General features: G+C 36.5%; 2 protein-coding genes across 2 annotated transcripts in view; one reads left to right on the top strand and one right to left on the bottom strand.

Moving 5' to 3' along the window:
- Nucleotides 1–5,449: 5,449 nt before the first annotated feature.
- Nucleotides 5,450–7,284, bottom strand: LOC128989606 (protein sex-lethal-like). Its single transcript, XM_054411539.1, has one exon. The coding sequence runs from the start codon at nucleotides 7,033–7,035 to the stop codon at nucleotides 6,316–6,318; it is 720 nt and encodes a 239-aa protein (XP_054267514.1). The 5' UTR covers nucleotides 7,036–7,284; the 3' UTR covers nucleotides 5,450–6,315.
- Nucleotides 7,285–10,186: 2,902 nt separating this feature from the next.
- The window catches only part of LOC128989239 (NPC intracellular cholesterol transporter 1-like), a 63,681-nt gene continuing 59,616 nt past the window's right edge, over nucleotides 10,187–14,251 (top strand). Inside the window, exon 1 of the mRNA XM_054411112.1 lies at nucleotides 10,187–10,606. Within this exon, the coding sequence (XP_054267087.1) occupies nucleotides 10,502–10,606 (105 nt within the window). The 5' untranslated portion in view covers nucleotides 10,187–10,501. The remainder of the gene's footprint in view (nucleotides 10,607–14,251) is intronic.

The raw sequence follows: 14,251 nt of genomic DNA, 5'->3' as shown, positions 1-14,251 counted from the left end.
GGACATCAAAATGAAAAAGTAAATCGGTCCCGTGCCTAAGTCTTACCATGAGACCTACGGTAATAGCTACTTCCCTATAGGGAAATTCGCTAAAAACATATACTACATCATCAAACAAAAGAAACGTGTTAAATTTAATTTAAAACTGTATTAAACTGTACTACTTTTAAACTTTAAATAGCTTAAGCATTCGAAATGCCCCTTTGCGCATGCGCTAGACAAAACTCCCGCCGCGGTAGTCTAAAAAAATCGCTCAGCAGGCGGACGTGGCGGACACTACCGCACGCCCGCGGGCGCGCGGTAGTGCGGTGTGACTTGGCACATTTGATAACACGGTGAGCGATTTTTCAAAATTCGCTCCCGCCGCGGGAGCGAGCTCGGTGTGACTTGGCCTTTAAGTAGGCCAATGCACTTGATCAAGTGGTCAGTTTTGTGTGTAGTGAATTGTAATGTACTGAGTACTGAGGACAGGGTCCTGCTGAGGGGAGCTGGAGCATAAGGCCTTTGGCCTGGGGTCTTTAAGGTTTTTCAAAATGTTGATTTTAAGTCTTTTTCTAAATTAGGGTTTCTGTTTTACACTTAATTATTATCACTGTTCCAGCCTAATCCACGGTTTTGATTGTTACTAAATTGAATTACGGCCATTTCAGCATCACTGTGTCATCCATCATCAGACTGTTCAGCCAAAAGGCGTCGTTAGAACACAAAAACATTTTTACACGAAACACACATAGTCAAAACAGGGTTTTAAAAAACATACATTTGACAGCTACTTGCTCGATTGCGGAAATGTACGTTCCTCAACAGGCCTGTTTTTTAAAACCCCGTTTTTACTATGTGTGTTTTTCGTGTAAAAATGTTTTTGTGTTCTAACGACGCCTTTTGGCTGAACAGTCTGATGATGGCACAGTGATGCTGAAACGGCCGTAACATTGGCAATAATACAGGGGCTGGCTGACAAAGGTAATATTTGAATTTCTGAATTTAGTTATAGAACCAGCTCAGGGGCTAGAAAATATGGATTATAATTTGATTGTTACTCATATTAGTGTTCTTTGTATGTTTTGTGGTCCGATAATATAGTTGGGTTTTGTAAGCGAGTGCTGAGTCTTTTATTCCTGAGCTACATCACCCAAAGTAGCAGTGGGTTAATCTACAGTTAGCTGGGATTACCTACCGTTGAAGGGGGGAATCAGGAAAAAAGGACCAAAAATTAAAACAATTAATGAATGTTCCTTTTATTTCCTCAAAACAGGACTATATTCACATCAGACCATTGGAGTACATAGGTACATTAAACTTGATAAGGAAAGCGCATGACTTAGGCCTACCTTTTTTCTAACTATGATTATGGTGTTGACCAACAGATTAACCGGCTAGGCTTAACAATTAAACTAAATAAAATAAAATAATTATTGGCCTTGTTGAACTTGTAAATTTAATTATACATTTCATTACTTAAACTAATGCTTTGGTTGTCATGTATGCGTAACTAAAATGTGTTAATCTTAATGATCGTAAGTATCCCTAGCCCCTAGGTTCAATTTGTGCAACTATTGAATCAACCGAGCTCTGTAATTCAGAGTCAGGGTTGTAAATAACTCCAGCATAGGGATCTTGTAAATTAAGTGAAAGTTATTTATATGTTGGCCTAGAAATCCGTACTGATGGTTTATTTTTAAGGTGCAGAGTTTGTGGGATTAAATGTAATGTATATAATCACTTGTTTAGTTTTAATCTTCATATTTAAATATGGTGTTCATGTAAGATAGTTTGACGAGACTTTTTTTTACACAAATTACTTTTATACATTACGTTTGAATATGAATTTATTGTTGAGATAATTGTTTTCATGTTTTAGATAGATTTAAGAATTGTAATGTAAAACTTTTTTTGTTCGATAGACATATATTGGTTTCGAATTAGCAAATATTAGTAATTTTATCTTATCTAATCAACCAGTTGAGACATTTTATAGCTTTACCTAATAGTATCTTGGAAAGATATCTTGTTTGGATCATTATTTTAAAATATAATACTTATTTTTGTAATAAAAATACAGTATTATGTATGTGAGAGGTTAAACTACTAATATTTTAGGTCATTCTTGGTAAAATATAAATGTTTGAAAAACTTCCTATTCACTGTAAAAGAAAGCATTGTTTAGTCATAAATTATACATGGATTGTAGACCATGTTTGTGATTTCAGTTTAGCTCCTCTTATGGTTTACTGAAACTTTTCAGTAGCCTACTCTAATCAAGGCGTACAGCATGTAAAAGTGGCGATTTCTTTACTGGCTTTCAAGTGGTGCAAAAAATGAACCATGTAACCTCAATTGGCGTTTCATTTGCAGTGTAGTGTGTTGCACGTCAAATTATGGCAGATTAATTTAGAGTGAGACAGGACAGTGCATCACACAATAAGGAAAAATCAAAACCTAACTAAATTCATGGGAAAATTGGTTTTGAAGGCTTGAAATGCAACAATATTTCGCTACCATTCGCTATACAATCCTGTTTGTATGTCACAGAACAACTTTGTAATACACATTGATATATCCAACTGATGTGTGCGAAAATTGTGACGGTACCAACTGCTGCAGCAATGGATGCCTCGTCTATTTGCTAATGTAAACCTATCCTTATACCCAAAAAAATAAATTGCAGCTCTAATTTTTAAGTTTATGCATTGTTAACACGTTTGCTACTGCAATAGTATGAAATATTGATAAAAAAGAATGATAATGTGTATTTAAAAAAAAAATATAAATCACTTTAAAAAAACAATATGTGTCCCATTGTCTTAAGGTGGCTCCAGACATGCGCCATTTGCCAAGCACCGAGCAGCGACTCGCTGGATCTCGAGTAGTGTTAATAGGTGTTTGTCAAGCAGCAAACATTGGTATTTGTGTTTTCCAGTTCATTGGTCCGTATTTTTTACACATCAAAGTAAAGAAATATTTGCTATCCCCAAAACAAACAAAAAACGAACAGTTGCTTGTAAAACAACACATGTGTAGTATAGATGTCTACTTATTAATCGGCAAACAGCATGACAACTAGATTACCGAACGTAAAATATTTCGTGCTTGGCAACTAACCATGTCTGGAGCCGCCTTTAAGTTAAGAATTTCAGGCATAGGGATTTTGTAATAAGTCTTGTTAAATCAACCATTAGGCCTAGATTATGTTATTGTACTGTTTTTGGAAATAGTCACTCTTTTGTGGAGAGATACAACTTAATTTTATGTGAAATATTATCTTTTAGATTTTCTTATAAATATTTTTAAATGTTTAATTTATTGGAGGGAATAACAACTCATCATATCAGCTGTGCATTTTGTGATATTTTCTTAGTAAATATAATTCACAGTTGATAATTTTTATCACAACTTTTTTTGTGTCCTAGTTTTCCAGTGCGTTGTGAATTCTACAGACAGGGAAACGGCAATTACAGTACCATCGTTTTTGTGGTATAGATTTGGTCCAAGAGAAGGAAATGTACTTTTGTTTAAGAGTCCCAAGAAACAAAAAAAAAACGTTAATTCAAAATGTTTATGTTGTTGATGCACAAATTTTCAGAAATGCCATTTTCATGAGGTTTTTAACCAACATGTCTACTGGTACTGACAATCTTACCTTTAACCAATTTTGGGTAGATAAAACCATAGACAAATAGAATAAATATAGACCGTCAGCTGTGCTGCGGTTAGCATAAGTTCTGGCGTCCACCGCTAGGTTTGCCAAGTACTGTAGTTCCGGCGCACACCGGTGCAGTGTCTGCTGGTCGCATACGGCTCCTGCGCTCCTCGCCTACAGCAGTGTGCGCTGTAACTACACGGCACTCCTAGCGGTAGGTGCCGGAACCTTTCTTCCTTTTCAGTCTATATTTATTCTATTTGTCTATGATAAAACCCCCAACAAATTTAAATGTTTTACAGTTTAATAAAGTATTTTTATATTTTAGTGCAGGCTTTTAACATGAAAATAAATACATTTGTATTTAACTTTTGTTAATATGATTTCACTAAAACTGGAATGTGCCTAATATGGAGATTTGCTGCAATGAGGGTATTTTATTGAGTATCGTACTCTCTTATTCTTTAACCAAACCTACATTTTTAACTATGTTTTGCTCTGGGTGATCATGGCTTTGGAGGTACATCCTCTGTCAACATCTTTAAGGCCTTAGAGATTGTTTAATTTAAGCCTTGTTTACAGTTTACTCGCTCCAATTTATTTGCACAAATCATCGTAACGTGTAAAAGGCAGATTTATGGAAACGATAAGATTCGAGTGAGTGGAAAATTTTAATCAACCTTGCAATCAGATTGGAAGGTTTGAGCAATGGTTGGAAAATATTAACGGATGTTCATGCCATTTTGCTCAAACCTAGGTCTTATAGTCATCTCCCACTGTCAGTAAGTTTCAGTATGTTGCATCATGGCTGAACCTTGTGAATTTTTCAATGATTTAATTGAACTAACTTATACCGTAGTTTTCCTTGCCTGTGGCACATTAAAAGTAAGCACTACTCTGATCGCATCATAAAGAAGTGGAACCCACCGCCAATCATGAAAGTATGGCTAAAAAAATTAACTCTTTATTCAGTTTGAGTATTTCCCTTAGTTCTAGGCCTAAGTTTTATTTAGTTTATGCCTTAATTATTTTTAACTATTGTCACTAAAAAACAGCATCAGCATTTACAGACCATAACAGCAACTCCTTAGCGATCACAACAGGACTGGCGTGCTAATCGAAAGAAGGTTTGAGTTAAATATCTTAGCGTTTCTAAACGGTCATGCCTATTCAAACCTGGTTTGAACAAATATTGGAACGTGTAAACACGTCTTCATCCTATAAGAATCCACCTATCTTATCTTGTTAATTTCCAACCAAGTTCACAGTTTATTATAGGTTGTACTCTGCCACAGAGACTTGAAATCTGTTTGATTGAGTTAAATAGGATATAGTTGATAGTGAAGGATTCGTTTTGCTATTAATAACTTCCAACTTAAGATATTTGAGTTGAAATGCTTGATATACTGAAATGCTAATTCTTAGAATAAAAGTTTCCGCTACATGCGCGATCTCTTTATAATTTAACATTTATAAAATATTTGTATAGGCCTACATGTATAAACAGATTTTGTCCAGCCAGAGCCAGTAACCAAACTTTACTTATTATTATCATCATATGGGGACACCACCTATGCTTTGATACTTTTCAATGAAATGGTGACCATACAAAGTAGGTATTTTAAGCCAAGTATGAATGGAGATGAGTGTTGACCCATATATGAGGGAAGGATATGGTGATAAAACAAGGGCACCCATAGGAATTTCTCACATGAGGTAAAGAGAGGTATATTGAGGTAGGCCTATAGTTTAATCATAATACATTTATTCAATTACAACTTTATACCACACATAATATAAATCGGAAAAGACAAGAAACAATTTAATTTTGTTTTAAAAACACAAGAAATTGTTAACAATTTTGTACTTAAAATGTAGCTAAGAATAACTCTCCAACAAAAAATTTTTGTTACCAGTAATGAGAATCAAAACACAAAAATAATATTAATTCCTTTTTATATGGTAGGTACCATGTACCACCTATACAATAAGCAAAAAATTAGTGAAGATAACGGAAGATAAAACCCAAAAAATTATAGCTAGGCTATTCTTGTAAAACACATCTTTTTTAGGTAACAAAGACTAACAAAAAACACACAAAAAAGTGCACTTGCACATTACAAAAAGTAAAAATTAATACAAACCAATGAAACCATTAAATCTGAAAATAGTATGCCTACATTGTGTGGGCGAGGGTTTTTAAACCTAAAATATCAACTAAACACCTTTAAAAAAATTATCTTCACATACACAACAAAAACTGTTAGGCCTATTCATAAAACAAAAATAATCTAGTAAAGAAAAATGTTTTGAACAAAACCTGTAAATAGGTGTTAGGACAAATTAATCTAACATCTATCTAGAAAACATTTCTCCATTAGCCTACAACTTCAAAGTAGTAAATAGTTTGTTTACTGATACATAAAACGATATAGGGCCTAATCCAACACAGTCCATCCTCATTAAAAATTTTAAGCTACCCTTAGTTAATTTGCTTGTTTGTATCGAAGATTATCATCATGTTAAGTTCACACGATCACTTATCCTACATCTGTAGCCTATAACTACATCTTCTTAAAACTTTATTTTAGGCTATGCTCTTGAGCAAAAATACGACTATAGGTATCCTTATCTTAAACTGACATAAATTTTATGGTGAGGTGAATGACAAAATGTTAACAAATTGCTCGTTTCTTTCCTCGTTTATTTTTTAGGGATTCATTAATTTTTTTATTCATTTCTTGAATTTGTAGCCAATTTTCTCCGAACATTACCTGGTGGAGACCGTCTACCAAACTTGTAATTTCTCGGCTTCGTGCGTAACCTGCATGAAATCCAGCAAGGTAAGCTGCTTTCTGTTTGCCGTGTTCCTCAGCAACTTTGATGGTCAAGCGATCACAACCACCCTCAGGAATCTGTCCGTCCAAGTGTTTGATAGCTTCCTGGGCTTCCTCTCTTCGGCTGTATCTAACAAAGGCGACTCCTCGAGGCAAACCAGTGATTTTATCAAACAAAAGATTCTTTTGTACAATTGATCCATATTTACTGAAGAGTGCTTCCAGGTCTGCATCGGTATAGTGTCTTGGAAGGTTCATGATATACAGGTTTGTATCCTTGATTTCATTATTAGAAGGTCTCGCATGAGAAACTTTAATTCTCTTATTAAATATCTCTGTACCATTAAGTTGCTTAATAGCCTGTTCAGCATCTTCTGGTTTTGTGTAGTTTACGAATCCATATCCAAAACTGTAGCCAGTCTTGAAATCTTTCATGACCCTACAACTTTTGACTGGTCCAATGCTTGAAAACATTCTGTACAAATCTCGATCACTAAACGTTTGGGGCAAATAATTCACGATTAAATTAGAATTAGTACGACCATTTTGGGCTGCCATTATAATTGATTGCTAATACAATGCTATAATCTATAATGAGCAATGTTTATTTTTTTGTGGCAAGATGTACGTGGATTGTTTGTTAAGACAGACAATTTTGAGTTGTGTGCAATATTTTATGACATACCTTACAGTACAAGCTAGAAATTGATGAAGAGGGGAGCTAGCTTCATTATGCTCAAGTCTCAGTTTCTAAAGCCTCTTAAGCTAAGCACTAAGCAGAGAAATGTTCAAATACAGTAGACTATTGTTTTCTTACTACAAACAAACAAACGAGACTAATAATTATACATGTTCAAACCTGACCGGACTCTGACTGGCGAAACTGACACTTGAACTTTTTGAACTTGATGACCGAGACCGACACTCCACTCCACTCCCTTGAAACGGCCCAAACACAACCAAACCAACGGTGATTTTTTTTTCTGCACAGACAGACTTATAACTAACTTTTTGCTCCGTTGATTTAAAACAAAGTGAAGACTGAAGACTAAACGGGGTATTGCAGCTCAGTCACAACATTTTATATTTCATCAACTCGAAACCCTTTCTATTTAGCCACTCCCCTTATTATTTTCTTTGCCCTTTCAGAGATCAAATCACCACCCTCATCCAAGGTTAACATCCTCACTAAAAGATCTGCCTTATAAGTAGAAACGAGGTGGGAAATTAAATGCCAACTTCCGATCTCTTGAATAGCGTTTGTCAGCAAATGCGTCTTAATTAACCCTCGGATTAAGGCTGAAGAGCATAGAACAGCCGCATTCTGACGGGTTTTCATCTCCCTGGACTGAAATATCACAAAAAATAGTCCGGCAGAATTGACCCGAACCTGCTGGTTTTGTCCTATTAAGTTTTTTTTTATTGTTGATATATGTGATATCTAGGGTAAGTAGAACCTAAAACCACCGGGTACTTTTTTGGTACCCTTGGGCAACAGCCGCCATATTGGAAAATGGCGGGAAACATAAATTTCAGTGTAAGCTTTTACTTAAACCAATGTAATTAAAAAACTATTTAAGGTAGAGCAATGCATGTTATTTTAAAATGTTTATGGTTAAATTCCCAACTCAGAAATACCATAAATAATTTGTTTCAAGGTCGGTATTACTTTTCAAAGTTTATAATTTATAAAAAAATAATAACATATAAATTTTTATTTCAATTTTGCGCCTTAATTACTCAAAATATGACTATAATATAAATTATAAAGATTGTTGAGCTTTAAATTTTGTATGGAATACATCTATGGGATGTTTTGTTGGATCAAGAGTAACGCCAGAACAAAGCGTTAGAAAATAACTTTTTAATTGTTTTTAATTAAAAATAAGGATATTTTATATGTTCAATAACATTGTAACATCTTTCCTGAGACCATCCGGCACTTCTCTCTGGCTGTTTTTGGTATTAAAATGTTTGTAAAATTACCAAATTTAATTTGAACTGTTAACTATTTATATTTAAGGACTTTAAGGCCAATCTATTCATCTTCACTCCAAAGAAACAATATTTTTTCAAAAATAAAAGTTTAAATTTTGACCAACCCATTGAGTTATTATTATTATATGTTGTATGTATTGCAAAAAAAAAACACTTAGTAAACAATTGACATCCATTTGACATGTAGATCACTGAAATCGAACGAGTCGGAGGTGAATTACAATACTTCAACCAACAAAGATTTTAATGGTTGTATAATTTCCTTTGAAAAAAAGATTGTTACCTCGAGTACTGATTATGGGATGTTATATTTTTTGAAAATAAAATACTCAGCAAACTACTGAAAAATGAACAGCTGTTTCATTAAAAAGTATTATTCACATGGCCAAAATGTAATTAACAACTCTATAAAGGGATCTTTAAAGGCTTCTGGGGCAGAGTCCTGAGGGATTTTGATTAGTTTTTCTTTTGATAACTCATCTACAGACCAAGATCTTTCTTTGGACACCTCTACCAAGTTTCTACGCCCAGCCGTTCTCTCAAATAAGTGGGGACAATTAAATATTTGGATTCCCCCATGTTAATCTTATGGGAGAAACTCCAACTTGATGGCCTGTGGGGCATTGCCCGAGGATTTTTATTACAGGAATTAGTGAAAGGGGGCGTCTACACAAAAAATACCTTATTTTCACACGTCGTTTGTAAAAATCGGTCCATTATACATATTCTAATTCTAAATCATTGCTGAGCTAACTTGCTTACAATTTTGAAACATTGTAGGTAGGAGCACATTTAAAGTTAACTAAGGGTCTGATGGGTACATTCTTCTTGTGTATTTTTGGGATCCCTTTCATCACGGGCACCTAAGAATTTAGGATGTTCATCTTTTGTCGGTATTCTTTGGGAATCACTCTGGTGCATCTCTTCACGACGTCGGACAGCTCTTTTTGGTACCTCTGCGTTGGATCCTTTTTCAGCTCTTTGAAGTTATTTTCTTTGATGAAATCTTCCGTCTTCTTTCCATATTCTTATTTTCCGAGCACTACGATAGCGTTGCTTTTGTCTGCTTTCACAACGATTGAGCTATTCTCTTCCATTTTCTTCTTTATTTTGTTGCACGTCTTAAGTTCTTCATTTCTGCTGGGATCTATGGGTCCTTGGCTGGTGAAATCGTTGGCAGTCACTTCCTTCCGAACGGCATAATGGTCTACGTCTCTGAGTGATTTTACATTTTTTTCAACTCCAGTAACTAGTAGTTCGTTTTCGTCCTTCTTCTTAATTGCGAAATTGTACTTCATTCCGTAGTTCAGTATTTTCGTTATTTCTTCACTGAATTGAATGTCTGTAAGTTTAATGACTCTCTTCTGGAATTTGTGTTCTGTACTGGTCCTATCCAAGTCTTCATTAGGTATATTCTTCTCTACGAGTTTGTCTAATTTGTCGTTTATCCGTAAATATTTCCGGTCCATGGCGTTTTTTAAGTTTTTTTTAGTGTGGCCTTGATTATAGCTTTACAGTATAATGTACACTATATCAATGTGTCTCTTTTTTGTTGTCATTTTAGCGAAGAACTCAAGCAGGCTGTGCTCAGCTGACCGGTAACTTTTCAGCTGACAGCTAACACATGCGTATGCGTCTGTTGTCGTCTGTCAGTGTCTTGCGTGAACTTTTCTTCAGCTTGAGAGAAACTTCTGATTCATTACGTGAGATAGTCATTTGGGAAGTGAAGCGTCGTGGGTGCTAAATTTAACTGAAAGTCTATAACTTATAGGAGCTGTTTTGTTTTATTTTAGATCGTTATTTTGTTTTCTGTCATGTTAACATTTTAAATACGGGACCAGTCTCCTCACATACTATTTAACCGACAGACAACACCTATCGTCTACCTAGATCAATCAAATCGATGGTGATAGACTAGTGGACACTAAAATATTTATACCTCATTTATTGATCATGCATTGTGGCAAACTTTGAACTAAAGCCTTCACTGCACCTTTTTAGTAGACCCCCTTAAGCTGTACTTATTATGTGTTTTTTAAATAATTTAATAGTCGTTATTGTACCTCGATGTTTGTTTTTAAACACAAGAACTATATGTACAACTATTTTGGTGTGCCTTTTCCTAAATCAGGTAAGTGATATCGCCTACGCTACCTTTCACTCATTGCAGGCCAATTAATTCTCTTTGATAAATTTTGACTTGCCTTCTATTAACCTACATTGCGATTGTAAGGTCTACTTAGGTTATTTTACTGATTTCAAATGGACCTACTTTTGCTTATAACTTACCTACCGAAGGTGGTCTTTGCTTCTACTTTTAAGTATCAGGTTCATTTTGGAATGTATGAATCATAGGAGGGGTGGGTGATCAAACTTAACTTACCAGATACTGTAAGGGCCAAATTCGACGTTGTAGGCGTTTGGTGTTTTAACCATTTCTCACTTGTTGACACACATTTGAAGCCTTACAAATTAAGAACATTTTTTATTTATGAAGGCCTACCAAGTTATCCAATATTGTTAAGTTAGAAGAGTTTATTGCATTACTGTTTAGATTATTATTGGTGAAAACCTACAACAGGCCTAAGTTAGTCTCCCGGCACACTTGCAACACATATAAGTTTGGACCGCTTTTCCTTATTAACCCTCGAGCGGGCGCTTGCGGAGTTTATCTCCGCACTTGTAGTTTTTGTTAATATAAATATACATAATTGGTGTCGGCAGTCGTGTCCGGCTCTACACTTCACGCACCTCATCCTGGGGATGCCCCAAAGCTATTTTTACCCCCGAATTCCTCCTCATTTTGTTGTCAGTTGCAATTCAGTGACGCGGTGTCAGTTTGCGGAGGTTTACTCCTTGCCTTATCGCATAAGTCCTTAGCGTAGAGTTTATTTCCTCATGCGCTATTGTCAAACTGCGTGTATATTTTATATACGGTATACAAAATTATAAAAAACATGTTTAAATGCATTATTTCATTTATAATTAAGTTATTATCAAATATATTTTGTTTGCGTGTATTGTATAATTGTATTAGGCCTATTGCGGAACAAAACTTTGCACGCGCCCTCTCTCGTAACATACCTTATTCTAGAAAATTGCTGAATATTATTATTTGAAATATTACTCATATAAAGTTAAACAAATAATGTTAATAACAAAGAAATTAGGTTTCTGATTAGGTTATTCAACATTTACATATGATATTTCTTTATAACAACAAGTTAAATGGGTAAAATTCATGCTAATTAGTGTTGCGGAATAAAACTCCGCATGCGGATGCGCCCTCACCTGTTTTACTGGTGAAGCGTCTCCTCGAGGGTTAGGCCTAAGTGTTATTTGATTACAATGTATATTGAATCTATATTGTGTAGGCCTATCTAATAGGCCTACACTAATGTACCTAATACGGTAGGCCTACACTTGATTTTCTGATTTTCCGAGTTTATTTGGATAAGTTATCTAGGATAAATGACAATGATTTTTGAATTCCGGACGTATTTTGCAATATAATTTGAGGAAAAAATACAATTTTATCATGATGTCTGACATCAATATAATTAGGCTACCAGCTCCTTTAACAAGCTTAATAGACCTTTAAATGGCCTACTAAGTTAAATATTTATAGTTTTTTTATAGCCCTAGTCTTGCAGAATTTTTATTTGCTGCTGAATTTAAATAAAAAAATAGCCTAGTGATTTATCCTCAGCCTAAATGCAAATGTAACTCCAGGTGATATTTTTATGTTCTGCTCCATCGGATTTACAAATAAAGTAACTTGTCAAACTATAAACTCTATCTATAGCCTATTTTCAATTGAATCATTCTATGACTTATTCTCTTGACCATTGTAACCTAATGTAACCTAATCCAACCTAACCACATGGTTAAATAGTATGATTCAAATTATCATTAAAGTTAACATTTGTGTTGTGCTTATTTGTTAAAGCATCAAATTTGATTGAAAGGTTAGGTAACAGTCCAACTGTAAATATTGTTAAGATTGATTTGAAAAAATCTATTAAATTTTACATTGGCTAACAAACAATTTAGCTGCATAACCAAGCTAACAAACGGTTTAGCTGCTTAGGCTATCCAAGTTCTGCCCTAAGGTAGTTTAAGTTGATCAAACCCAGAGGGGAGGTAATTGCCCGGTGTTTGAACTGGCACTTCAGGTAGGCCACATTTATGGACGACTGGTAAGCGCCAGCCCCTTAGGGCCTCCAGTGACATTCCCTCCATTCAGGGTGGTGGGGTGTTTAGCTCTCAGTGACGCCGTTAATTCCGCCTCTCCTCACCTACCTGTAACTGTGGTTGTGACTTGAGTTCTTCGGGCTCGTCCTACCTGTTGTGTACGACTGACATTTTGCGAGGCATATCCTCGGCTCTGGAAGTAGCCTCGTCCTGGGAGGTGAAAAACCTAGCCCCCAAAGGGGAGGTAACTGCTCGGTGTTGGTATCGGCTTTTCAAGTACGCCATAGTCATGGACGTCTGGTAAGCGCCAGCCCCTTAGGGGGAGCCTCCAGTGACATTCTTCCATCCAGGTTGGTTGGGTGTTTAGCTCTCGGAGAGGTGGAAGTGCGCCATCAATCTCCCATCTACCTGTGACTATGGTTCTTTGGGCTTCGGCCTGCTTGTTCTGTGCGACCAGCATTCTGTGTGGCATATCCTCGACTTTGGAAGTAGCCTTTCCTGGGGGTGAAATCGGGCAAGTACCCGTAAGCTCACGGGGACACTCTAGGGGAGCGTAACTTTCCGCAGTGTGAGGGTAACGGCTGGGCGCACTCCATCAGCCAATCCCTGTCTCTGAGACCGGAAGGTATGGTTATCTAGAGTGTGGGGAGTTCTCCCTGGAACTTCAATTGAGCAAAGGGTGTCGCCACCTTTGGTGGATAGGTTCATCCGGGTGGGACCCACTTCTATTCCTGCCTCCTTTTGGGAAACCCTGATGGCCTGGCAGTGATGTTGGGCTGGACGGGCAAATGAAGTAGATCGGGTGCTGGGTTCAAGCCCGCTAGAGGTGTTCAGGGATCTATCGCCTTGGTCACCTCTGGTTTCCCAGCAACTGGGTAAGGCCTCGATCGGGTAGTGGTGTAAATAGGTGGTTGGGGTTCCCCCCATCAGCTTGCTGGTGGTCCCCTTCTTCCTGGCTTTGATGGCGGGCTCTTCCTGTCAGGGATTAGATAGGTCCCTAGGTCCCCCAGGAGTGTTGCTTGCACTAAATGCGTCAGGGTATTCCATTATGGTCCTTCTGGGGTTCGTACCTGGGGGAGCCCAGGTGGAGTGACGCTTAAACAAGTAGCCGGTATCCCTGGTTAGGATTGAGGGGAAACCCTCTCTCCGATGGGTTGCTCCGGCAGCCGGTGAGCCTGATGACCTTAAGTCATCCTCCCATGATGTGCCAAAGGTTGGTGCATTAGCTTCGGCCTACATCATGGGGCCCGGGTATGTTTAATTATAGGTACCGGGCTTGTAGTCAGGGAGCTTGCTCTTATGACAAAACAAAATGCAAAAATGCGAAAAATGCAAAAATGATCAAACCAAATCTCGTCTTTAGATTTGACAGGATATGCTTTTGTTGTTACTATCGGTACCAATTTTGAATATACAAACTGTCCCAAAAGTCCTGAACAGGTTTAATATTTCTCAAAATATTTAAAATAGAGCTAAAAAAAATTTCACAAAGTTACTGGACATAAAAATCTATTTTATCACATATAGTGATCCGCTATTCCCAAAGGGAAACTGCCCACTATGAGTGCGAAGATAAGAAAAT

The sequence above is a fragment of the Macrosteles quadrilineatus genome, unplaced genomic scaffold, assembly GCF_028750875.1.
Source record: "Macrosteles quadrilineatus isolate MER2022 unplaced genomic scaffold, UCM_ALF_1.0 Scaffold_3__2_contigs__length_128488019, whole genome shotgun sequence".
NCBI classification, from domain to species: Eukaryota; Metazoa; Arthropoda; class Insecta; order Hemiptera; family Cicadellidae; genus Macrosteles; species Macrosteles quadrilineatus.
This window is presented reverse-complemented; position numbering and strand designations above follow the sequence as displayed.